The sequence below is a fragment of the Falco cherrug genome, chromosome 2, assembly GCF_023634085.1.
Source record: "Falco cherrug isolate bFalChe1 chromosome 2, bFalChe1.pri, whole genome shotgun sequence".
Classification (NCBI taxonomy): Eukaryota; Metazoa; Chordata; class Aves; order Falconiformes; family Falconidae; genus Falco; species Falco cherrug.
The window spans coordinates 72,978,770-73,000,082 of record NC_073698.1 but is presented as its reverse complement, the minus strand read 5'-3'; the positions used below and the strand labels follow the sequence as shown (position 1 = coordinate 73,000,082).

At 45.1% G+C, this 21,313-nt stretch overlaps 1 protein-coding gene across 2 annotated transcripts in view; it reads left to right on the top strand.

The window, feature by feature from the left end:
• The first annotated feature begins 16,328 nt into the window (after positions 1 to 16,328).
• SLC9A7 (solute carrier family 9 member A7) overlaps positions 16,329 to 21,313 on the top strand; it is an 81,685-nt gene continuing 76,700 nt past the window's right edge. For both annotated transcript variants that reach the window (XM_055702867.1, XM_055702866.1), the window contains exon 1: positions 16,329 to 17,256. In XM_055702867.1, coding sequence (XP_055558842.1) covers positions 16,992 to 17,256 — 265 coding nt within the window. In that variant the 5' untranslated portion in view covers positions 16,329 to 16,991. The remainder of the gene's footprint in view (positions 17,257 to 21,313) is intronic.

The following is a 21,313-nucleotide window of genomic DNA, read 5'->3' as shown; positions in this document are numbered from 1 at the left end:
TGCTCGGATGCAGCTGGCTCTACAATGGAAATACCTCATCACTGATGTTAGTAAAGCTTCACAAAGGTATTTAAATGCAAGAAAAGAAAGCAACTTTTACATTTCTAATGAGCAGATGCAAGGCAAGTGCAAGTTTCTGAGTTGGGATTTTTCCACGCTGCCATGATCAACAGACTTGTCTTGCAAAATTATCAGTCCCACAAAAATACAGAATTTTTATATGGCTGCAGCTGATCAGGACGGGCTGTAGGTTTTATCTCTCTGTCACAACAGAACCTCTCAAGCTCCAGGGTGTTTCCCTACACCAAAGCACCAGAATATTTATTCCAGACCAAATTAATATGACTTGTGATTTATGAGCACATGACTTAAGAAATTGCAAATGCCTAGTTCAGTTCTTCATTCCCTATTCATATGCCAGCCATACCCAACCCTCTTGGCTTCTAAGATTTGATACAATCATGGCCTGAAGTGTAGTAATACAAGACTGCAATAATATTATAGTCACTACCAACCATTATTATACTTGCTTTAATTTCAACAAACTGCTGTAATTAGTGATTTCCCTCGTGGGGCTGTTGTGAAATATATCTAATTACAGTCTAACACAAAGCTTTGTGATCCCCAGACAGTAGTTTCTAGGTAACTGAAAAATAAAACATTCTCATTGTAAAGGTTATATTCTACACTTGCCATATCCACACCTTCTGGGCTCGCAAGGAGCCTTTCAGACCTCAGCTGTCCTTCTCAGGAGGGCAGTGAGTCTGTTTCAGCAAGACAGAAGTCCCTCTCAGGCAGATGGGCCAAGTGTGTGCACGGGCTGTGTCTCAGTATGGGCTGGCTGTTATCCCTGCACAGCCTTGTAGCGCCTGCTTACCTGCAGGTAAGAAGATCCTAACTCCCTTTCCTCCTTCTCTCCTTTGACACTCTTGTGCATCACCCCAAAGGCATTGGGAGGGAGCTGCTCTCGGTAAACATGGGGACCTGGAAGTCTGCCCAGGTCTTGAACAGGGAGCACAAGGAAGTGAGAACTCACTGTATGCACATCTGCACTTCTCCTAACAGCAGGCAGAATCAGGCTCACTCTGTGCTGTTGGAAGCTTGCCAAAATGCACAAAGCCAAATTTTCACAATCTTCTTCTTAATTAGATTCATTGTATTCTCTGTGCGTGTCTCTTAGAGCTCTTGAAATCATATCTTTCTGACAAAATCTGAAGGGTGTCCTGTTTAAAGTGGATTTTTAATCCTGTTGGTTATGGAGAAGGCCTTGAAAATATCACCTCTAAGACATGAAAATCAAGAAGACAAAACAAAAGAACTTAACTCCTACTACTTTCTAAAAGCTCATTTCATGTTTTCTATCAGGAAAGGTTCTAAATCCTGTACTTCAGACCATGGCAAGTTATCTAGAATTGGTATAAAGCTTTGAAAGGGATTCCTAGGTTAATATTAGATTCATCTCTGCTCATATGAAATTGGGAATTACAGATGAGACAAATTACATCTGACAGTGGCAATTCCTTACATAGCATTCAACAGAAAGGAAGAGAAGGATACTTTACTGCTGGGTTCACTCTCTGAGGCTATGTTCTGGTGCATGTTTAAGACAGAAGTGTTACAGAAAGCATGCCTTGCCTCCAGCTGCTTATTTAAATCCCCAGCCACCTATGCAGTGGGACAGCACAGATGTTTGTACAGACATGTGGCAAACTGTGTTGGGGAACCAATGAATGTGAAAAACAACCATTTCAATTAGACGTCTGTGCATTTGAGTCTCATACAGACACTCTTTTTTTTTTTGCAGAAACAGATGACAAATATACTGAATAGTATTTTCACACAGCAGTCATCACATACTCTGAGATCATGCTGGCCTTTTTTTTTTTTTTGGTCTCTAGCAGATTCTCTACTGCTGGAGACTCTTGCCAGACTCACCACCAACAGGAGCTAGTCTGGAAATTGAGACCAGGCAGAACAAATAATATGGCTAATTTTGCAATATAATGTACTAGAATCTATTTTCAATTGATATTGGTGATTTTGGACTAGTGCCCTCCTGTTTTTCAAGCAATATATGGCTTTCCAGCACCTCCTTGCATATAGAACTTAGCCCTGGCCACCAGTAACTTTGCTGAACCACACTACTACCAGTCAACAAGAGAATTCATTTTTTTGTAGCTGTCTCCAGCATGAAGTCTGTTAACTGTGATATACAGCTTTAATGCTGGGGTTAGTTAAGTGGGAACAATGGACAGGTGTGCCTGTGTCCCAGGTTACTGTGAACTTATATGCTAGGACAAGGAAAAGCACAATCAGCAAAACTGAATAGTTCACAGTTGCTAACTTGTTTGTTCAGAGCTGACCTTCCACGTGTTCCCAATGTAAATTACCTTCCCTATAAGAAATTACATCGTGTCCACACATCTTTTTCTGGCACTGGTGTTTGTCACAAAGATGAGAAGGGTTCTATGTGGTGCATGAGACACAGAGAGCATGCTATTTAAAATGGTTCTTAAAAGGCACTACACGGAACTACAAGTCATTTCAGAAATGTTTTACTAGAGATCTAAATAGCCAATAATTTTAAAAAGGCAAATTAAATATTATTGGCCAAATGAAAGAAAGAATCATTTGAAAGTAGATCATAATATATTTTATCCTATATAGTTGAAGTATGTATCCTAGTATTAGCATAATGGACAGCACAATGTATGATACAAAACCCCACATTAACTCTGAACTTTGCCACAAGCCATCTCTGTGCCAGAAATTCTGTAGCTGAGAGGGTCACAATCTGATTAAGGGCTGCTAATGTAGTGAGCGCACTTACTCAAACAGAGCACAATTAAGTTTTTGGCTACAAAGCATATTCTTGTTTAGCAATTACAGGTTCATAGAATTTACACAAGAGTCTAGATCCCAGATGCTTTTTCGTGATATGAAGAGAGCTGCCATAACCAGAATGTTGCCCCACATTCAGTTTGCCCAAAAAGCTTGTGTTCTACCTGAGCCTCTAGCTGAGGCAGACAGACTCTTCAGTTTAATGTTAAATGAAAATGTAATGACAATAAAGTTTATGGAGTGCACCTTTTCTGGTTTATGTTTAATAGGGCAGCAGTTCAGATAACAAGCTACAGTGCTGATTCAGCAAGGCATGTATGCACGTGCTAAAACCTACATGTTTCAGTGGGATTTAAGCAGGAGCAAAGAGTTAGGCACACAGCTGAAATTAAGATGAGCTTTAGGCTTGCTGCATCGTAGCCAGCAGCCCTTACTTTCTTCCCTAAGCTTACAGGGCTTTTTTAGTTCTAAAGAGTGTCTCCAGTTCCCTTTGTATCCTAGGTAAAATTGACATCATCTGCCAGTATCTGCCTCCAGTTACTTCTCTTCGTCCTCTATCCAGGTCTCTAGCAACCTAGTGTTGGGGTCCTCAGTGAAGCACTGTTCCAAAGGTGGCCTCTTAGAAAGTTGTGCTCAGTCACAGCCCTAATGTGGAAAAGGAAAGCCAAGGACACACTGAGTAAAGGTTGCTTGATCTCGTCACTTAATACCTTGCCATTTTTAGAGACTAGGTAACTTTTTTACTGTAGAAGAATACAGATTGTTTGGGGTTTTTTCTTGCTTAGTGTCTGCCATAGTATCAACCCTCTCACTTCTCTCACTGTTGATTTGAGCTGCTGCTGTGGCATGGGGGAGGGATAACGGAGGCCTGAGGCAGACACTGTCCTTGTAATTCTGGTACAGCAAACCATCACAGATGGGTAGTTGGAGGTAGCAACATGTTAATTTGCTTTTGCACAATTCATCAGAACTTTTCTATCTGAATCTATTGCTGCACAGTCTATTGATGCTCTTCCAATGTCAAACCCTTAACATTAATTTTGTGGGGTGGCTTTATCTATGGTGCCAACCTGCCATGCACATTGTCCTTGTGTGTGAGAACAGTGGCTGCCTGATGCTTCCAAGGAGACTGGCAAAAAGTGAGAAAAGTGGGATCTCCAACAAAAATGTAGGAGACATCACTTACCTGGACTTCGGTGGAATCCTGGCAAAATATACTGAAAGGCTGCAGCAGTGCTGGACTCTGCCTGCATTAACTTTAGGAAATTACACAGGAATCTGTAGCCCTGGATAATCCCCACACAGGTCAAGATTTTTATCAGACTTCATCAGCATCATAATGAACTGGTGAATCAGATCTAAACTACACTTTTAAATATTCAGTGTAACTGTAAATAAGTCCTGCTGTAAAAGTAAGAAAACACGGGATTCCATTTATTTTGCCTTTTCTTCCCTTTCTGTCTTTCAGCAGAACATGCAATAAACATTCTAGACACTGGTTTTGGAAATATTGCTACATCACTGTAAGACTCTGAGGAATAAATTAGTTAAACTGTTGATAACACAAAATAGCAAGGAATTCTGCAGAGACAGCAGATGGAAAGAAAATACAGAAGTAATTATTTGGAAGAGTGTGGTGGTTTGACCCTGGCTAAATGCCAGACACCCACCAAAACTGCTCTATCGCTCCCCTCCTCAACCATACAGGGGAGGAAAAATATAATGAAAGACTCGGGTGTTGAGATAAGGACAGGGAGATCCCTCAGCAATTATCATCACAGGCAAAACAGACTTGGCTTGGGGAAATTAGTTTAATTCATTACCATTCAAATCAGAAAGAAAACCCCACACCTTCCTCCACCCCTCCCTTCTTCCCAGGCTTAACTTCATTCCCGATTTCTCCATCTCCTCCCCCAAGTGCACAGGGGAACAGGGGATGGGGGTTGTGGTCAGTTCATCACAGGCTGCTTCTGCTGCTTCTTGCTCCTCACACTCTTTTCCTGCTCCAGCCTGGGGTCTCTCCTACAGGAGGCAGTTCTCCATGAACTTTTCCAACAGGAGTACTTCCCATGGGCTGCAATTCTTCACACATTGCTCCAGCATGGATCCCCCATGGGGTCACAAGTTCTGCCCACAAATCTGCTCCTGCGTGGACTCCTCTCTCCACAGGTCCTGCCAGGAAATTTACTTCAGCACAGGCTTCCCACAGGGTCACAGCCCCCTTTGGGCATCCACCTACTCTGGCATGGTGTCCCTCATGGGCTGCATGTGCATATTTGCTCCACTGTTAACCTCCATGGGGTGCAGGGGGACAGCCAGCCTCACCACGGGCTTCACCATGAGCTGCAAGGGCATCTCTGCTCTGGCACGTGGAGCACCTCCTCCCCTCCTTCATTGGCCTTAGTGTCTGCAGAGTTGTTGCTCTCACACAGTCTCACTGCTCTCTTCTGCTAGTGCAGATTTCCTCCCCCCCGCCCCTGCTTTCTTAACACACTATCCCAGTGGTGCTACCACTGTCACTGATGGGCTTGGCCTTGGCCAATGGCGGGTCCATCTCGGGCCCAGCTGGCATTGTCTCCATTGAACATGGGGGAAGCTTCTGGCATCTTCTCACAGAAGCCACCCCTGTAGCCCCCCTACTACCAAAACCTTGCCATGTGAACTGACTACAAAGAGTTTGAACTCTAAAGCTTGCTTGCATGTTAGGAAGACTTATTGCACTAAGACTGGCTTTCAAATAATATAATTTGCCCTGAAGGAGCCAAAATGTCCAGTACAGAAACTAGTAAACCAAATGGTCAGACAGAGGAACTGGGGTGGAATGAAAGATATGTTCTCTTGCAAAATAGACCCATTCACCACAGGGAGGTATGAATTAGACAACTCTGACATGTGGAAAGACCTTCCTCTAAGTCCAGACATATAGAAATACAGATTTGAATATGGTAAGGTGAAATCCCAAGGAAAGTCTGTGATCATATGTAGAAGTACGTATACTCCATGTAACCTGCATATAGTTTAGGCAAATTGATCTTGACTTAATGTCCTGGTTTCAGCTGGGATAGAGTTAATTTTCTTCTTAGTAGCTGGTGCAGTGCCATGGTTTGGATTTGGTGTGAGAACAATGTTGATAGCACATGGATGGTTTTGGTTGTTGCTGGGTGATGTTTATACTAAATCAAGGACTTTTCGGTTCCTTGGGCCCTGCCGGTGAGAAGGCTGGAGGGGCACGGGAAACTGGGAGGGGACACAGCCAGGACAGCTGACCTGAACCAGGCAAAGGGATGTTCCATACCATACGGCATCATGCTGAGTATATAAACTGGGGGAAGAAGAAGGAAGGGGGGGACGTTTGGCATTATGGTGTCTGTCTTTCTGGGTAATTGTTACGTGTGATGGAGCCCGGCTTTCCTGGGGATGGCCAAACAGCTGCCTGCCCCTGGGAAGTGGGGAATTAATTCCTTGTTTTGCTTTGCCTGTGTGTGTGTGGCTTTTGCTTTACCTATTCAATTGCTCTTATCTCAACCCTTGAATTTTACACTCCTTTCTGATCTTCCTCCCCATCCCTCTGGGTGAGGGGGAGTGAGTGAGCGGCTGCATGGTTCTGGGTTGCCGGCCGGGATTAAACCATACACTTAAAAATCTAAAGAAGGGAAGCACAGCCATATCATGTGAACCTGGTACACAGCTGGCCAATTAGCAATGGGAAAACAGGAAATGTCTTAGAGTTAAGGCAAACATTCAATCCTGTGCTGTTTTGATGCATTTCAGTCCTTCTCTTTCCAGGAACTCAGGAGTTATTCAAACTGCAGTAACCTCTCAAAAAAATTTTCAGCAAGGGAGGCATCAGGACAAGGCCAAATCCAAAACCAGAAGAACCAAAGTCTAATATCAATGGCTCACTTTGGGACTCAGACTTTGCTCTGTTTCAGACCTATTCAGCAGGATCTATGTCCCCAGAAAAACAGTCTATTAGTTGTCTCTGGTTTTAATCAGTTATGAAAAAAATTGTCTCTCCTCTACTTCTATAAGTGACTGCACATCTTCAGTACAAACTATCAAAAAGTGCCGGTTTTGTGTGTGTTCGCAGTACTCACTGGACTCCACTGCTGCCAAACAAATGAGATTTTTGGGTACGTTTCCTTAACCCTACTATAGGAGGTCTACTTAGATAGGTAACTCTGAGTTTGTCACCCAAAGCAATCTCTTTGTAGGCAGTGGAAAAAACCTTTGGGGTGGCAATTCATCTTAGATAAGCACTTTTGGATGGTAGCTAACCCAATCTACCTCAACTGTCCCTTTGTTTTTTGTTAACTATAAAGTCAATGAATGGTGATGAACACAGACTTACACATCAAAACTTCAGCTGTCTAAAGCTGTTTTAGGTAAATCACACTTTTTATGTAGAACTGTTTATTCTGGATTATTTCCAGCAGTTCTCTTTCAGTTATAGGTGCTATACATAAATGAACACACAGTCCATGCCAGAAAGGGCTTACATCTGGAAAACAGCTAAGCCGAATCAGCTCTCATGCACATTAAAGAGGTGTCTGCCAGAACAACTCAGCTTCAAACTGCTGGTTAAATCATAGTCACTTGTTAATTATGAAGGTGATGTATCTATTTAGATAAATATACTGAGTAAGTAGCTCTGGATCATACCCTGAAACAAATCCATTAAAAATCTTATACAGGCACATGAAAAGAGGTTCCAATATAAAGTTTTGTAAAATAAGGCAAACACAATGTTAATTTTCTGGATTAAATTGGTTTGTGGTCATTTTTTTCTATCACCCATTTAAAATCATTTCCTTTTAAAATAATTTCCTTTGTAGTTCCTCTATTTCACAGCTATTTACACACCAAAGGATTAAAGAGCAAATAACAGAAGCCCAAAAGCAAATAATTAGAAAACATCAAAAGTACAGCCAGGTGCCATGAATGTAAAAGAACTGCACTGGAGAAAGGCCTCAAACCCCAGGATGTGAGCGAAACTGAACTTAAGTGCAAACAAAACAAAATATGTCTTCCATAATGAGCAGTTGCAGTTTGTCAAAATGTCTGTGCCTCTCTCCCAGTTGCGGCAGAGCACTGGAATACTCTCCACAGATGAGCTGCTGGGAACTGACTCATTGCACACTCAGCATGCCTCAGAGGCCACAGAATAGGATGGATGAGAAGGAAACCATGGGAACAGGCCCCATAACTCTAAAGAACCTAACTCATCTGTCTCGGTGTCCTGCAACCTGCTGGCTGTCCTGCCGAGAGGCTGCACCAGCACCTCCCCTGTGAGAACGCTGGTCTCCTCCTAGCTAAACCCTGTGGGAAAGCCTCGTTTCCAAATCACATAGTCACATTCAGTGTTTTCTGTTGCTACGTTCGTTGCCATTTCCACCTCATCTGTGTGCCAGTAGCTTCTTTCTGACAGCCCTGGTCCTACCTCTCCCTGCTACCAAAGTCAGTGTCCCAGGCAGTGGGGTCATTCCTAGCCTCCTTCTCTTGTTGTGGAGACCCTGGACCTTCTAAGGGGATATAGGCAATGACAGCGTCACCTCTTCAAGGGACTAGGACCCACAAAAGCAGGGAAACAGAACATTATTCTTCTTCTGATGTTAAAAGAAAGTGTTACTCCTCCTTGACTTTCTGAGTTGCTGCAGGGAAGACATTGCCAAATTTACCTGCTGGTTCTCATTGCCATTCTGGCTTGCACTTGGTTCCTTATTATGTGTTGGTTTTGGCTGGGATAGAGTTAATTTTCTTCATAGTAGCTAGTATGAGGCTGTGTTTTGGATTTGTGCCAAAAACCAGTGATGATAACACCGGGATGATTTTGTTGTTGCTGAGTAGCACTTACACAGAGTCAATGTCTTTTCTGCTTCTCATCCCACCCCAGCAGCCAGGAGGCTGGGGGTGCACAAGGAGATGGGAGGGGGCACAGCTGGGACAGCTGACCCCAGCTGACCACAAGGATATTCCATACCATATGGGGCCATGCTCAGCAATAAAAGCTGGGGGAAAGAAAAGGGTGTGTGTGTGTCTGTGTGTACGTTTGGACTGATGGCTTTTGTCTTCCCACGTAACTGTTATGTGTGATGGAGCCCGGCTTCCCTGGGGACGGCTGAACACCTGCCTGCCCATGGGAAGCAGTGAATGAATTCCTTGTTTTGCTTTGCTTGGATGCATGGCTTTTGCTTTACCTGTTAAGCTGTCTTTATCTCAATCCATGAGTTTTCTTACTCTTCTGCAACAATTCTCTCCCCCGTCCTACTGTGTGGGGAGTGAGTGAGAGGCTGGGTGGGGCTTAGTTGCTGGCTGGGGTTAAAGCACGACAGCAGGAAAGATTAATGACCATGTGTGATTAGTTGATGATGAAAGCATTGCTGCAAGACATTAGCTCTGCTCGGTGTTCGCAATTTCTGCTGAACTAAAAACTTTTCTCAATCTTATCTTGGCAGTGAGACAAAATTTGGGCCAGCATAAAGCCGGCAATAAGGGGGGGTAACAGTAGCATAAGACTAGCATGTATGTGATAGTTCCTCTGTAACCTCAGCTCTTCCCCAACCGCATCAGACCACGGGTGTCTTTGACGGTGCCTTGGGCTTAATACCACTAGAGGTCATGCAATGTACTTATTATCTAAGCTGCTTTTGAAAAAATGCTTTAGTACTTCACACCTAATAGAGGTATTTGTATTGACTGCATTTGCAGACACTGCTTTGGTGTCTACATGTCCCTGCTTTGTACACCTGTAATAACCATGCCACAATAAATACCCCGTTTATTCTGTTACCCAACTTGAAACTTACCTCAAATAGCACATAACTGGAGAAGGATGAGGAACTGGGAATATGCAAATAGTATTATCATGAAAAGCCTTCTCTATAGAATGAAATATCCTATCCACTAAAATAAGGAATAAGCAGGGAAGACATTGCAGTGTAACATCAAATCCTTTATTACAATAGCGCAAGAGGTGGCTTGTGTCTGACCCAACTACTGTGACGCTGATTCTGCTAACGCATCTGCCTTGGACTTTTCCTATCTTGCGGGTACAGCTTCAGATAATATTGATTGCATCTTGAAGCAGCTGACAACTGCTCTCTGTCTTTTGATTTCAAACCTTTTGCTGTCTTTCTCCTCTTTGCCTTTGGCCAGCAGCCTAGCAGTCAACCAAGTAACAAACACCCCTATCTGTATCATCCATATCCAGCTCCACCTCAAATAGGCACGCTTTTAGGGAGCTGCCAGACTTCACATTCTGTCACAACTTGGCCCAGCCCTACTATCACAATTTTTCCAGTAGATGCAGATCTGTTGTGAGAGGGCTCAGCTGTTGCAGCCAGCATGTTTTCCCTTAGAGATTGCCATCGATATTAGCCAGGGTCCATCAGAAGCTAAAACTTGCCCTGTGGCACTGCCCTTACCAGTCCAAGTTTGCTTATTCTTGGAAAAGAACAACCAGCTCTCAGGCATCATCTGTTCCTGTTCTGCACTTATGTTTGATCCTCATCCTTCAGCTACGCAGCCCCTTCTCCCTCCTGACTCAGGGTTCTCCCAGGTTGTAGAGAACTGGCTGCTTGCATAACCTTTTGAGAAACATGTCTCCAAATTTCCTACATGATTTAGCAGACCCTATAAAAAGAGAGCAGTAATAGCCTATCAGTTGTTTCGTTTCTACAGTAATAAAAATTCACAATTAAATTGTTCTCATCCTTTCACAGCACCATTTTCTTCCGCCAGTCTGGAAAACTCTGGAGGTAAGTATTGTTACTAAACTAGGTATTACATTCATAATCTCATCATTGATGATCTAATCTCATTTTATCATACATTGATAATCTCATCAATGTGTATAAATACCGAAAGGGAGGATCTAAAGAGGATGGAGCCAGACTCTTTTCAGTGGTGCCCAGTGGCAGGCAATGGGCATAAACTGAAACACAAGACGTTCCCTCTGAACATCAGGAAACACTTTTTCACTGTGAGGGTGACTGAGCACTGACACTGGTTGCCCAGAGAGTTTATGGAGTCTCCATCCATGAAGATGTTTAAAAGCCATGCAGGCATGGTCCTGGGCAACTGGCTTTAGGTGGCCCTGCTTGAGCAGGGGGGTTGGACCAGATGACCTGCAGAGGTGACTTCCAACCTCAGCCATCCTGTGATTACTGGCCAGTTATCTGACATTGTCACTCTCTTAGTACGTTTTTTATTATCTGTGTAGGAGGTTGCTTAGATTATACAAACTGACTGTATTAGTATGTTTTTAATAATTCAGCCCTTTCAACGAAGACCCTATGAAAAGATGGCAGGCAAAGTTAGACCTTCTTACCAAACCACTATGATTCTTCCAAAATGCACAGCACAGTATCCAACATGATGGGAGCCATGTATCACTCAAGCCCGCTTCTCTGCGGATGTTTTAGGATCTAATATTTATAAGAGTTTGTTCTCCTATAGAAGAAACTAGAAGTTTCCTGATTTTTTCCAGAATAAAAGCAAAAATAAGTACCTTCAGACATAACTTCCCAAGATAGATCTAATCTTTTTCTTTCATATGTCTAGCCATGCCTCTGGGCTGCCTAATTCAGATGAAGCCAAGAGACTCAACATAACTTTACTTGCAAAGATTTACTTTCTAGCCTACGCAGTGCCTACGGGCACAGCATATTGAGCACAATCAAGATCTAATCAAATGTAATTTTGACTTTCTGTTTCTCTATCAAGAACAGAACAGTGGGCTTTTCCAGGAGATCTTTGTCAAAAGGTTTGGTATAATTGTACAAGTATAGAATAGAAATATTTTATAACCAATTCGAATGCCACAACACTGTACCTGTATTTTTTTCTCCTTTGCACTTTATAACTACATTTGAGGAAACCTTCCACAGGCCACTGTTTCTCGTAGTGGCCAACTGACAGCTGACAGTAACAGGGCATCCATGTGCATGCCTGCAGTTTCAAATGATGTCCACATAACTCCTCATGGGGCTAGACAAGATTAATTTTGTGCAGGTCAAATTGTAATTCACATGCCTCAATCAAGGCTCACTTGCTCTTCTCCAGAACTTTTTCAGACTCTTCTGGCACAAGTTGAGCTGTGGCACCAGGATATTCACTTGTTTAAATATTTATGGACAATGTGGTGGGGAGTGATGAGTGATGTGTATCACTTAGCTACTTTTTTGAGCAATTATAACATTGAAAGCCATAACTATGATTTGCACCTGCAAAGGGTAATGAACTGCTGCCTTCTGAGGAGTAAGAGAAAACCTCCTTTGTCCCTAGTAGAATGACACTTCCTAGTATCACATACAGCTAGAAGGGCAAAGCAATCCATTTGGGTATGAGGGAGATGGCAGAGCACCCTTCCATAGATAAAATTTCAAGTCATATCCCTCTCTGACACTCTGAAAGTTTACCATGGCACAAAAGCTGCAAGGTGTGGCTGCACAGTGAGTGACTCTTGTACCTTCCAAATAGCACAGAACAACTTTTACACTAGCTAGACTTCTGTCTACTGGAAAGGCTAATGTTGATTTCTGCATTTGCACTGATGGAAAATGGCAGTTCTGACATGTTCTTGGATATATGACTCCTCTGCAGAACTGGTACCAACAGAGACACGTGTCACAATTGTTAGCGCTTCAAACAAACTGGGGATTCAAACAAATTTGTTTTTCAGTAAAACCTTGACATGTTCTTCAGAATTTAATTGCAGAACACTTGGTTTTCTTTAATTCATGTCTGCAGTAGGGCATGCTTTATGGGGTCCTGGGGTGTGGGGATACCTTACACACACAGGAAGGTAGCTCACAAGGTGATCCCACTATTGCCAGAAGTTGGCTGTAGGTTCAAAATGGGTTGCCATTTTAAAGCACTGTGATGGGAGGTTTTGGCTTAAAGAGGAAGAAGGGGAGGTGGTGAGGAGAGTGGGTGATGTGCTAGCTGCTCTGCAAGACTGACCTGCTTGCTAATCACTTAATACTGCATCCTGGATTAATGTGCTAGAAAATTTGAGCGTGCAAGGGAAGTTGCATAAACATGCCACATATTAGGACAAAGATTTGTTTGGTTTTCCAGTTTGTTAAAAGCAGAAGCAACCGTGAGGCCTTTTTCTATCAGAGGCAGTCCAACATCATGTTACATCAGTGAAAATCTCAAAACTGCTGCTTTTGTCAGCAAAAAGGGTCAGCCTCAACAGACTTGCATAATACAGAAAAGGTCTCAATAGAGTGCAAGCTCTTCAGTGCTGCTGACAGAGAGTGGACAATGTTACTGCCAACAGCTTACAGAGAGAGCAGGGCTTGAAAATAGGGCTTTGCATTTGCCTCACACAACTTTCAAACTCTGGGAATAAGAATAAACCTGAAGTGCGTATCAGTTCATGTGATAACAATGACTTTCCTAACAAAGGAATTTATAAAAATGCTGAATGGCTATTTGATGGTGATTCTGGCATGGTGAACTTTTTAGTAAGAGAAGACTGTAGGCCAAAGGTAATGGGGTGAGCTGATCCATATCTATCTCAACAGTGTTTTGGTCAGACTCATGTGAATCAATCCTACAAGTCAATCAACAGCTACGTGCAAATGCACACATTTATTAGCATTTAATATCAAAATCCTTCTGCATCCCTCCAGGTATGACTGAACTCTGTTGAATGGCTAGATTTTGTCCTTTGCTCTATTTCAGTGTGAACTCATAGCTTTAGTTTTAAGTCTTTGATACCTCTGTTGTGATCCCACTTGGCTATTGCCTTCCATCTCCCGAAGCACACATCACTGTTTCTGCCTGAAGCGTGGCCTCTCAAACAGCAAGCAGATCAAAGACCTCTACCTGGGACCAGAGAGAAAATAACAAATGGAAAGAAAGTGGGTACAGAACAAAATGATAGTTTTGCTAAGCAGGCAGGCTGACTTCTGCAACATACACGGTGGCCTGGTGGCAGAGGTAACATTCAGGTCCCACCTGTAGAGAACATGAAGGAGGTTTAGAGCAGAACAGCTTGGGAAGGCAAGTGGAGGCCTGCCAGAAAAAGTTTGGTACACAAACCATACCCGCAGCATTATTACAGTGATGGAGCTACACCTTGACATGAGATTACTGATGTTCCTAATGGACTGAAAACACCACAGCAATCTGCTAGCTACACCATTGTAAGGAATTGATGTGTGTGAATACAGCTCTCTTAGAAGGATGCAGCCTGGTTTATAGTGCTGTATAGACAAGCTTGACTTGATACCTTTTTTCATATTTGATGTTATATGCTCCAGATGATCCTGTTTAAATCAGTCAACCTATTCATGCACCATGATACCGATCCACGAGTGTAAAGAGACAGCAAACTTTGGCCTCTGTGAACCAAATATACTGTACATATCAAATTCTCTGGCAACCACATCTTGGACAGACACTGAGTTGAGGAGAACTTATTACATCACTATTAAACTTTCACACCCTAAACAGACAGAAACAATCATACTCCCATCTCCAGTTTGTGTATGGGATTTAGTAACATCCATATAGTCCAGAGTAAGGATGAGATGTGTCTGATTGTGGTGAACACACTTTTTTAAACTCAGTAAAAGTATTTTGGGACAGTACCTACCGATGTATTGATTTCAGTGGAGGTGTTCCTAGGATAAGGTGGCACCTGTGCAGAGGCTATAGGGCAAAGCAGCAGTGAAAACACTCGTAAATGTGAATGTGGTGGTTTAAAGCTTGTGCTGATGGTAGCACTGACATGTCAAACTATGGATGAATGCTTTCCTCCACAAACAACATAGTTCAGCTGGGGGGGTGGGGGTCGGGGGGAAAGGTAACACTGAGCTATTATGCTTAACTATTAAAAGAACTGCCTGGATATTTCTCATTGTTGCCTGGAGAGCAAGAGGCGTAGTGCATAGTGACCTGTGTGAATGTTGAAGGGTAAACCCCAGGTTATTGGTGGAACACTTTGCAGAAAGTAACTTAAGACCCTGACTGCAGCTCAGCTGAGAGGTAGATGAAATTACAATATACATGGAAATTGTCTTCTTCAAAAGAGCCACCATACACTTAGTGACAGACTTTACTCAGCACTATGCAGCACACAATAAAAAATCAGAAACAGTAGAGAGCCTGTTACCGCCATTCAGCCTTTTATTTTACAACTTTATCAGCATTACACATACTTAGCACTGCTTCGCATACCTGTAGTCTGCTCTGAGGCCTTTAGGTTGTTATATCCTAAAGATACATATTATGTTCCATGTAGATTGTATATCCTAAAGATACACAATAAACATTTAGCAGCATAATGCTTTCATTACACCAGAAATGTTAATTTTGAATGTGAGATTTAATGTAAGGCAGTCTTGAGGCAATAATTTTTAATGGTTCATGTAGGTTTAAGAGCTAGGTCTTCAGGGCAAATTAATGCTTTTCATCTCTAAGAGGTTTACAAATGATGGCACTATCAATGCAAACTTTCAACCCTGCACAGTCAAATATTTAAAAGTAATTGCACATAATTATACCGGATTCTGAGGGCTGTTGAGAAGTCTGCATAAATACTATACTTAATATTGAGAAGTCTGCATAAATACTATATTTAAAAGGACAACATATAAACAAAAATGTGGATTTACATAGCTGTCATGTTGAAGTGTTTCTAAAAAGGAGTGTCCTAAACAAAAGCGTATGTGACAAGAGACAATTCCTGATCCACTGGCCAGAGGCTAGAAAGTTTGGAAGAGAGACTCTTGTAACTAGAGCACACCAATAAATACCATCTGAAACGGCCAGGCAGCAACGTTAAGAAAGAGGACAGCACTAAAAAAGATAGGATCTGCCGTATAACTAATTAAACATGTGGCCAAAGGTATTCTGCTTTCTTTTTATGCAAAACAATGTCTAAAATACCTGTTAGAAGTTGTATTTGAAAATAATTCTGGGAGAAATGTTACAGGAGTAGAAATGTCAGCGCTGCTCACAGCACCACTGGGAACTGGGAGGGAATTCCTCTGGTAGACAAAGCACACTCCTGCTGAAACTGATAAAAACAAACAAAAAAACCCTCACGAAGACGAGTTTTACAGTGTTCCATATTTCTTTAAACCCAAACATTTTCACTACTCAGAATTCCTTGGTTTTTCTTTATTTCTCTCTTTTTTGAAAGGTCTGCAATTCATTAAAGAAAAAAGCTAAAGGAGAAAGTTCTGATGTTGCTTTGTTTGCAAAAAGCAGAAGTGACTTTTCTTTCCCTCCCCCGATTCGAGATGATTTTAAAACAGTAAGCATATGCTTTGGTTTTTGGTTGTTTTTTTCAATTTCAAATGAAAAATACTAACTAGCTGTATTAATTTCCTACAATTGTCTTGCTTCCTAGAAGCAAATCTTCAGTAGGATGTATTTGGATGGAAACCCCCAAGTTAGCAATTTGTGTTCAGTAAGTTTTCCTGTATCTGAGGAAGGAAAAAAATAATAAATAAAATAATACAAAAATAATAAAGAAAAAGACAAGAAGAAACCCCGCGTGGGAAAACACTAGAGTGAGTATATTCTCACTCTTTTGGGAGGACTTTTGCAAGTTCAGGGACCCCGAGCGACCAGTGCCTGCGTTTGTTCCTTACTAGGTCCAAGGGAGACCACCAGCCGCTGGCCCGGCTCGGTCCCGGACAGGGTCAGAGCGGGCTCCAGGACCGTGATTTTCAACACAGCACTGTGTAACAGCTGCTCACCGGCTCACGGTGCAACGGTCCGGCACCGGGACCGGCACCGACCCCACAGCGCTGCCGGCGCTGCTGGCGCCGCCGGGGCGTCACCCGGGGCTCCCGCAGCAAAACCGGCCCCGCGGCGGGATGGGGCGGGCCGGCTCCCACCCCCTCGTCGCTTCACCCCCGCCGGGCAGGGACGGCCGGGCCGGGCCCGGGGCAGGGAGGACATTGAGCCCTCAGGGCGGGCGAGCCCACGCTGCCCAGCCGAGGCCGCCGCCGGCGAGGCTGCGCCTTTAAGGGGCCGGGGGAGGCGACGGCGGGCGGGTTCCTGTGCACCGGGGCCGCTCCCTCCCGCCGTCCCTCCTCCCTCCCCCGCCGGCCGGGCGGTGGGCAGTGCCCGCGGGCCGTCGCCGCGGGTGTGGGACGGGGAGCCGCGGCAGCCCGCCCGCCGCCATGGCTCTGTCCCTGCGCCGCCGGCTGCCGCTGCTCGCCCTTCTGCTGGCAGCCGGCGGGCTGCGGGCGGCGGAGCGGAGCAGCGGCAGCAGCAGCGCCATGGAGGAGCTCGCCACCGAGAAGGAGGCGGAGGAGAGCCACCGGCAGGACAGCGTGAGCCTGCTCACCTTCATCCTGCTCCTCACCCTCACCATCCTCACCATCTGGCTTTTCAAGCATCGTCGCGTCCGCTTCCTCCACGAGACCGGCCTGGCCATGATCTACGGTGAGTCCCGCCGGGGCCCCGGCACCGCGCCTCGGCCAGCGCCGCCCGCCCGCGCCTCAGCCCCGCTACACCCCTCCTCCCCGGGCGGGCGGCCCTTTCTGAGGGCCGCTGAAGAGGCCGCTGTCACCGCGGCAGGTGCCCGGAGGAGCCGGCGGCGGCGGCCCGGAGGCGGCGGCGGGCCCGGGTGCTCGGCCGCGCCCCGCCGTGTCGCCGCGCCCCCGCTGCCTGAGGCGAGGCGAGGTGCGGTGGCGCTGCGGCCTCGCGGCCCCCTCACGGCTGGCGGGCGGCAGCGCAGGGGTAGGCCGCGCCCCGCGGGGAGGGGGAGCCCCGCCGCGCCACAGCCCGCCCGTGCCGGCGCCCCTGCAGCCCCCGCCCTCGCCGGCGCCTTTCCTCGGGCCGGGGGCGTGGAGGGGGGGTGGGTACGGCCCGCTGCCTCCCGTGCGGCGGCGGAGTGGTGTCCTGCGCCAAGGTGCGCCCTGCCGCCGTGCGCCGGGGCTGGAGCGGCCGCGCTGGCAGGGCACGGCGGCTGGGCAGCCCCCCGCCGCGGAAAGCCGCCGTGCTGGGGCGCTGCCAGCGAGCGGCGTACCGGGCCGCGCGGGTGTCGCAGCGGTGCCTTTGGGAAGCGCTATCTGGACGCCCTCGCCGTGCTGTGACACACCGTGTGAAACGTAGCGTGTTTAAACTTTCATGCTCTGGGGCTGGCTGCTGGCGTGCGGCTGTCACCGGTGCCCTGAGCCTGCTGGTTACCGGCTGGCCGCAGTGACACCCGGCGCCCTGGGCAGCGCCTACCGCTCAGCCTATGCTCACCTGGCGGAGCAAGGGCTGTACCGAGCTGGGTTTGTCCTCTGCGGCCCCTCTCCCCCCGGTGGATGCGGGTGAAGGGACAGCGAACCGCGCGGCAGAAGCCGTGCTGTCCCCGCGTTGGCGGGGCGGGTGGCGCGGAGGAGCCGGGCTGTGTCGGTGCCGCTCACGGAGCCGGGGCCGGGCTCCGCTGCCAAGTCGCGCAGTTGCATTTCGTGCGCGCTTTGCCAGGCAGACGATAAGCACTTGCGGTGAGGAGCGGCCATCCATTTTAAAAAACGATTTGTCTGCCGGCGATTGGCTGCTGCTGCGGCGCCGGGGGCGCTTTGTCTCCTCCGTGAGTTGAATCGGTTCCTGCTGAAACACCTACCCCGTGTCGGTCAGCATCAGCACATTGAGGGTAACCACGGATAAGAAACTCGGCCCTGAAGGGGAGGGGGGGAAAAGCGAACAGTTTCCTCCCTGATGAGTACTACAGCGCTTGAGAGCTATGTGATTGCTTGCAGAACACTGGAATTTTCCTCTGCTGATGCTTCTGCTAAACCATCCCGATTTGCTCTTAGTCACCGATCTCTTTGCTGCATTGCTGTGTGTTTCACATATGCTTGTTGCTGAAAACGGACAGATTAACAGTTGGGCATGTATGTTAGTTATGCACTAGTGTGGTGATGCTTAGCAGCTGAATAGTGCTCAGGAGGTCGTAGATTAACTGTATATGTGCTGGTTGGAAGAGACAGGGTAAGGTGGTATTGAAAGTGTTGTTTAGGTATTACCCTGGTGTTGTCACCTTCAGAAAGTTCATTTGTGTGGTGACCATTTCAGTGATTTAGGTGGCTTAGTTTATGGTGGAAATCTTGTGTATGTGGGAGTGCTACTGTATGCAATACAAGTACCAGAGCATCAAGGGCATTTGGGTATGCATTTTGATAAGCTGTGTGGGAAACAAGAATTTGTTCAACGGCACAACTTCTGCCGCCTCTCATTAAACTCAAGTTAGTTGACTCTAATATCCAGTTCCTGATCCATGAAATGGATGCTATGTTCTCAATTTGACATAAAAGTGCTAAAATTGTGTATTAGGAAAAGCACTATACCATATCCCTTTCCACCCCACAGGCAGCACTGCCAAAAGAATGATTGGCTCAAGCCATTGCATGTTCTTGGTGTGCTCTTGCTTAAATAATTTTGTTTTCATAAATCATTCCTCAATACACTCACCTTCTAAATTAACCCCTTTAGTATACCAAAAATGTGCTCTTCTCCCTCCCGAACAAACTGACTCTTGCTGTGTCATGTTGAACATCTGAGGAAACATGTTTAGTGAGTTCAGTTTCTTTCTAGCCTGGTTAGCCTTCATGCTAGTAAAGCTCTGCTGAGACCTGGCTTCACTTAGGCATTTTGCAGACTTTCTTTAGAGCAAAGAAAACAACATAGCAAGTGTCATGGTAACTGTCTGCTATACTTCTGATAGCCAGGCTTTATTCTTCAAATAGGGAGTTTCTCCTCTTCCTTCTTTGTCACTTAAAGGATAACAGTTAAATGGAGAGATGGCTTTCTATTTTGCTGATAACTTGGTATCTAGGAAATGCACTTTTTTCAAACTAGGTATGTGTTTGATCAGTCTGACTTAAACACAAAATCATAGCGCAATATTTCAACCAAAGAGTTTGTGGTCTTAAAAACATAAGTGTCTAGCATGAAACAGTTCTGAGTATCTAGGTGCTGTCTTAAAGATTTAATAACATGCTCTTGGTGTAGGCTCCAAACTCTGCATGCTAGGTAAATTTCACATGGTTTTATGGTCAAGTCTACAGCACTTCCACTATTTACACTCGGTTTTTCTAATGGAAGAATCAAAGTGTTTCTATCACAGCAGTTTTCAATGCTACCTGAGGAGGTGGCTTTTATTTACAGGAGAAATAAGCTAGCACTTCAGTGATGATTATTTTTTATCATGGAGACAGTGACCTGGGAAAAACTGGTTTGTTGCACCTAAAACCCCTCCAAAACCATTGGTTTCAAAGTGATGAATCTTTAGATGATTGCATTTGATCAAATACATATTTGACCTGAGCTGGTTAGAACTGTGGGTCTTGATGTCTGCTTGCTGCTTTTGCTCTTTAAGAAGAGGTAGTGGAGCTGGGTTTCTCTCTGGTTTGGTTTGGTGGTTGTTGTTTTTTTTTTTTTTAATCTAGCCATGCTAATTTACAGTAATGTATGATGGGACCTCTTTCCTTGGGTTGTGGTGGGCATTGGGTGGCATGACAGTGGCTTGAAATGGTGAGCAGAGAAGCTGCCTCCAGGCAGAGCTTTAACCAGCATCCAGGTTTACTGTGTTTTATATAACCATCATGCTAGCTGCTTTGATTGAAGTTAAAAAGTAATTGAAATCATTGTGGAGTCTTCCTGTGTTTATTATTTCCTGTGTTGTCACTGTCTCTTCAACAGAGTCACTGCTCGTCTGTCTGTATTATTCTGGTGTGTTAAATGTCTTTCTCTGGAAACATCTGTTAACATGTGAAATAATGTGGAGTTTACATGAGTGTTTAATGACTTTCAGTGCTGCTTTTTTTTGTTTTTTGTGGTGTGCAACTTAAAATCATGCTTTTAATGAATCAGTATGAAAGTCACAGACTTCAGCAGTACATACTACTGGCAGCTGCGTACATGAAAGTGGAAGCAACCTAACTTCTTTGAGTGTCTTAAAGTACCTTGTGCCTAAAGCCTCAGGTTCAGGCGCAATGCTGATTTGAATTGATGATTCACTGTGCCATAGCACTGTGATTATCCACCCGCCATTCCACAAAGTGCATTTGGCTTGCCAAGTGCTAAACACAATTGAATTTTGGTGTTGAAACTTAAACAAGGGTGTTGCTCCGTGAAAGATGAATACCTGCAGAGGTTCTGCAGCTCCTCTGAGGGGAAAAGAAAAATCTAAAAAAAAATCTAAAAAAAAGAAAAATCTAAAAACAACAAAACCGACAACCAAACTTTGGTGGCACACATATTCCAACTTGTGATAGCGATCATGATGCTCTCTTTTCTTTGTGCTGGTCTGAATCCCAAATGTTACATGTTGAGATGTTTTTTCCTGAGGAGGTTTAACTGTGTTTGGCAGGTTTCTCCACTCTCTGTTGGGGAGCATCCCCATGCGTTAGGGAGCCACAGGACATGGACCGTTCACCTTGAGAGTTTAAGGATGGCAAATGACAGTGGCTCCCTAGCACTCTGCTTTTTAGGAAGCAGCTATTTGGAT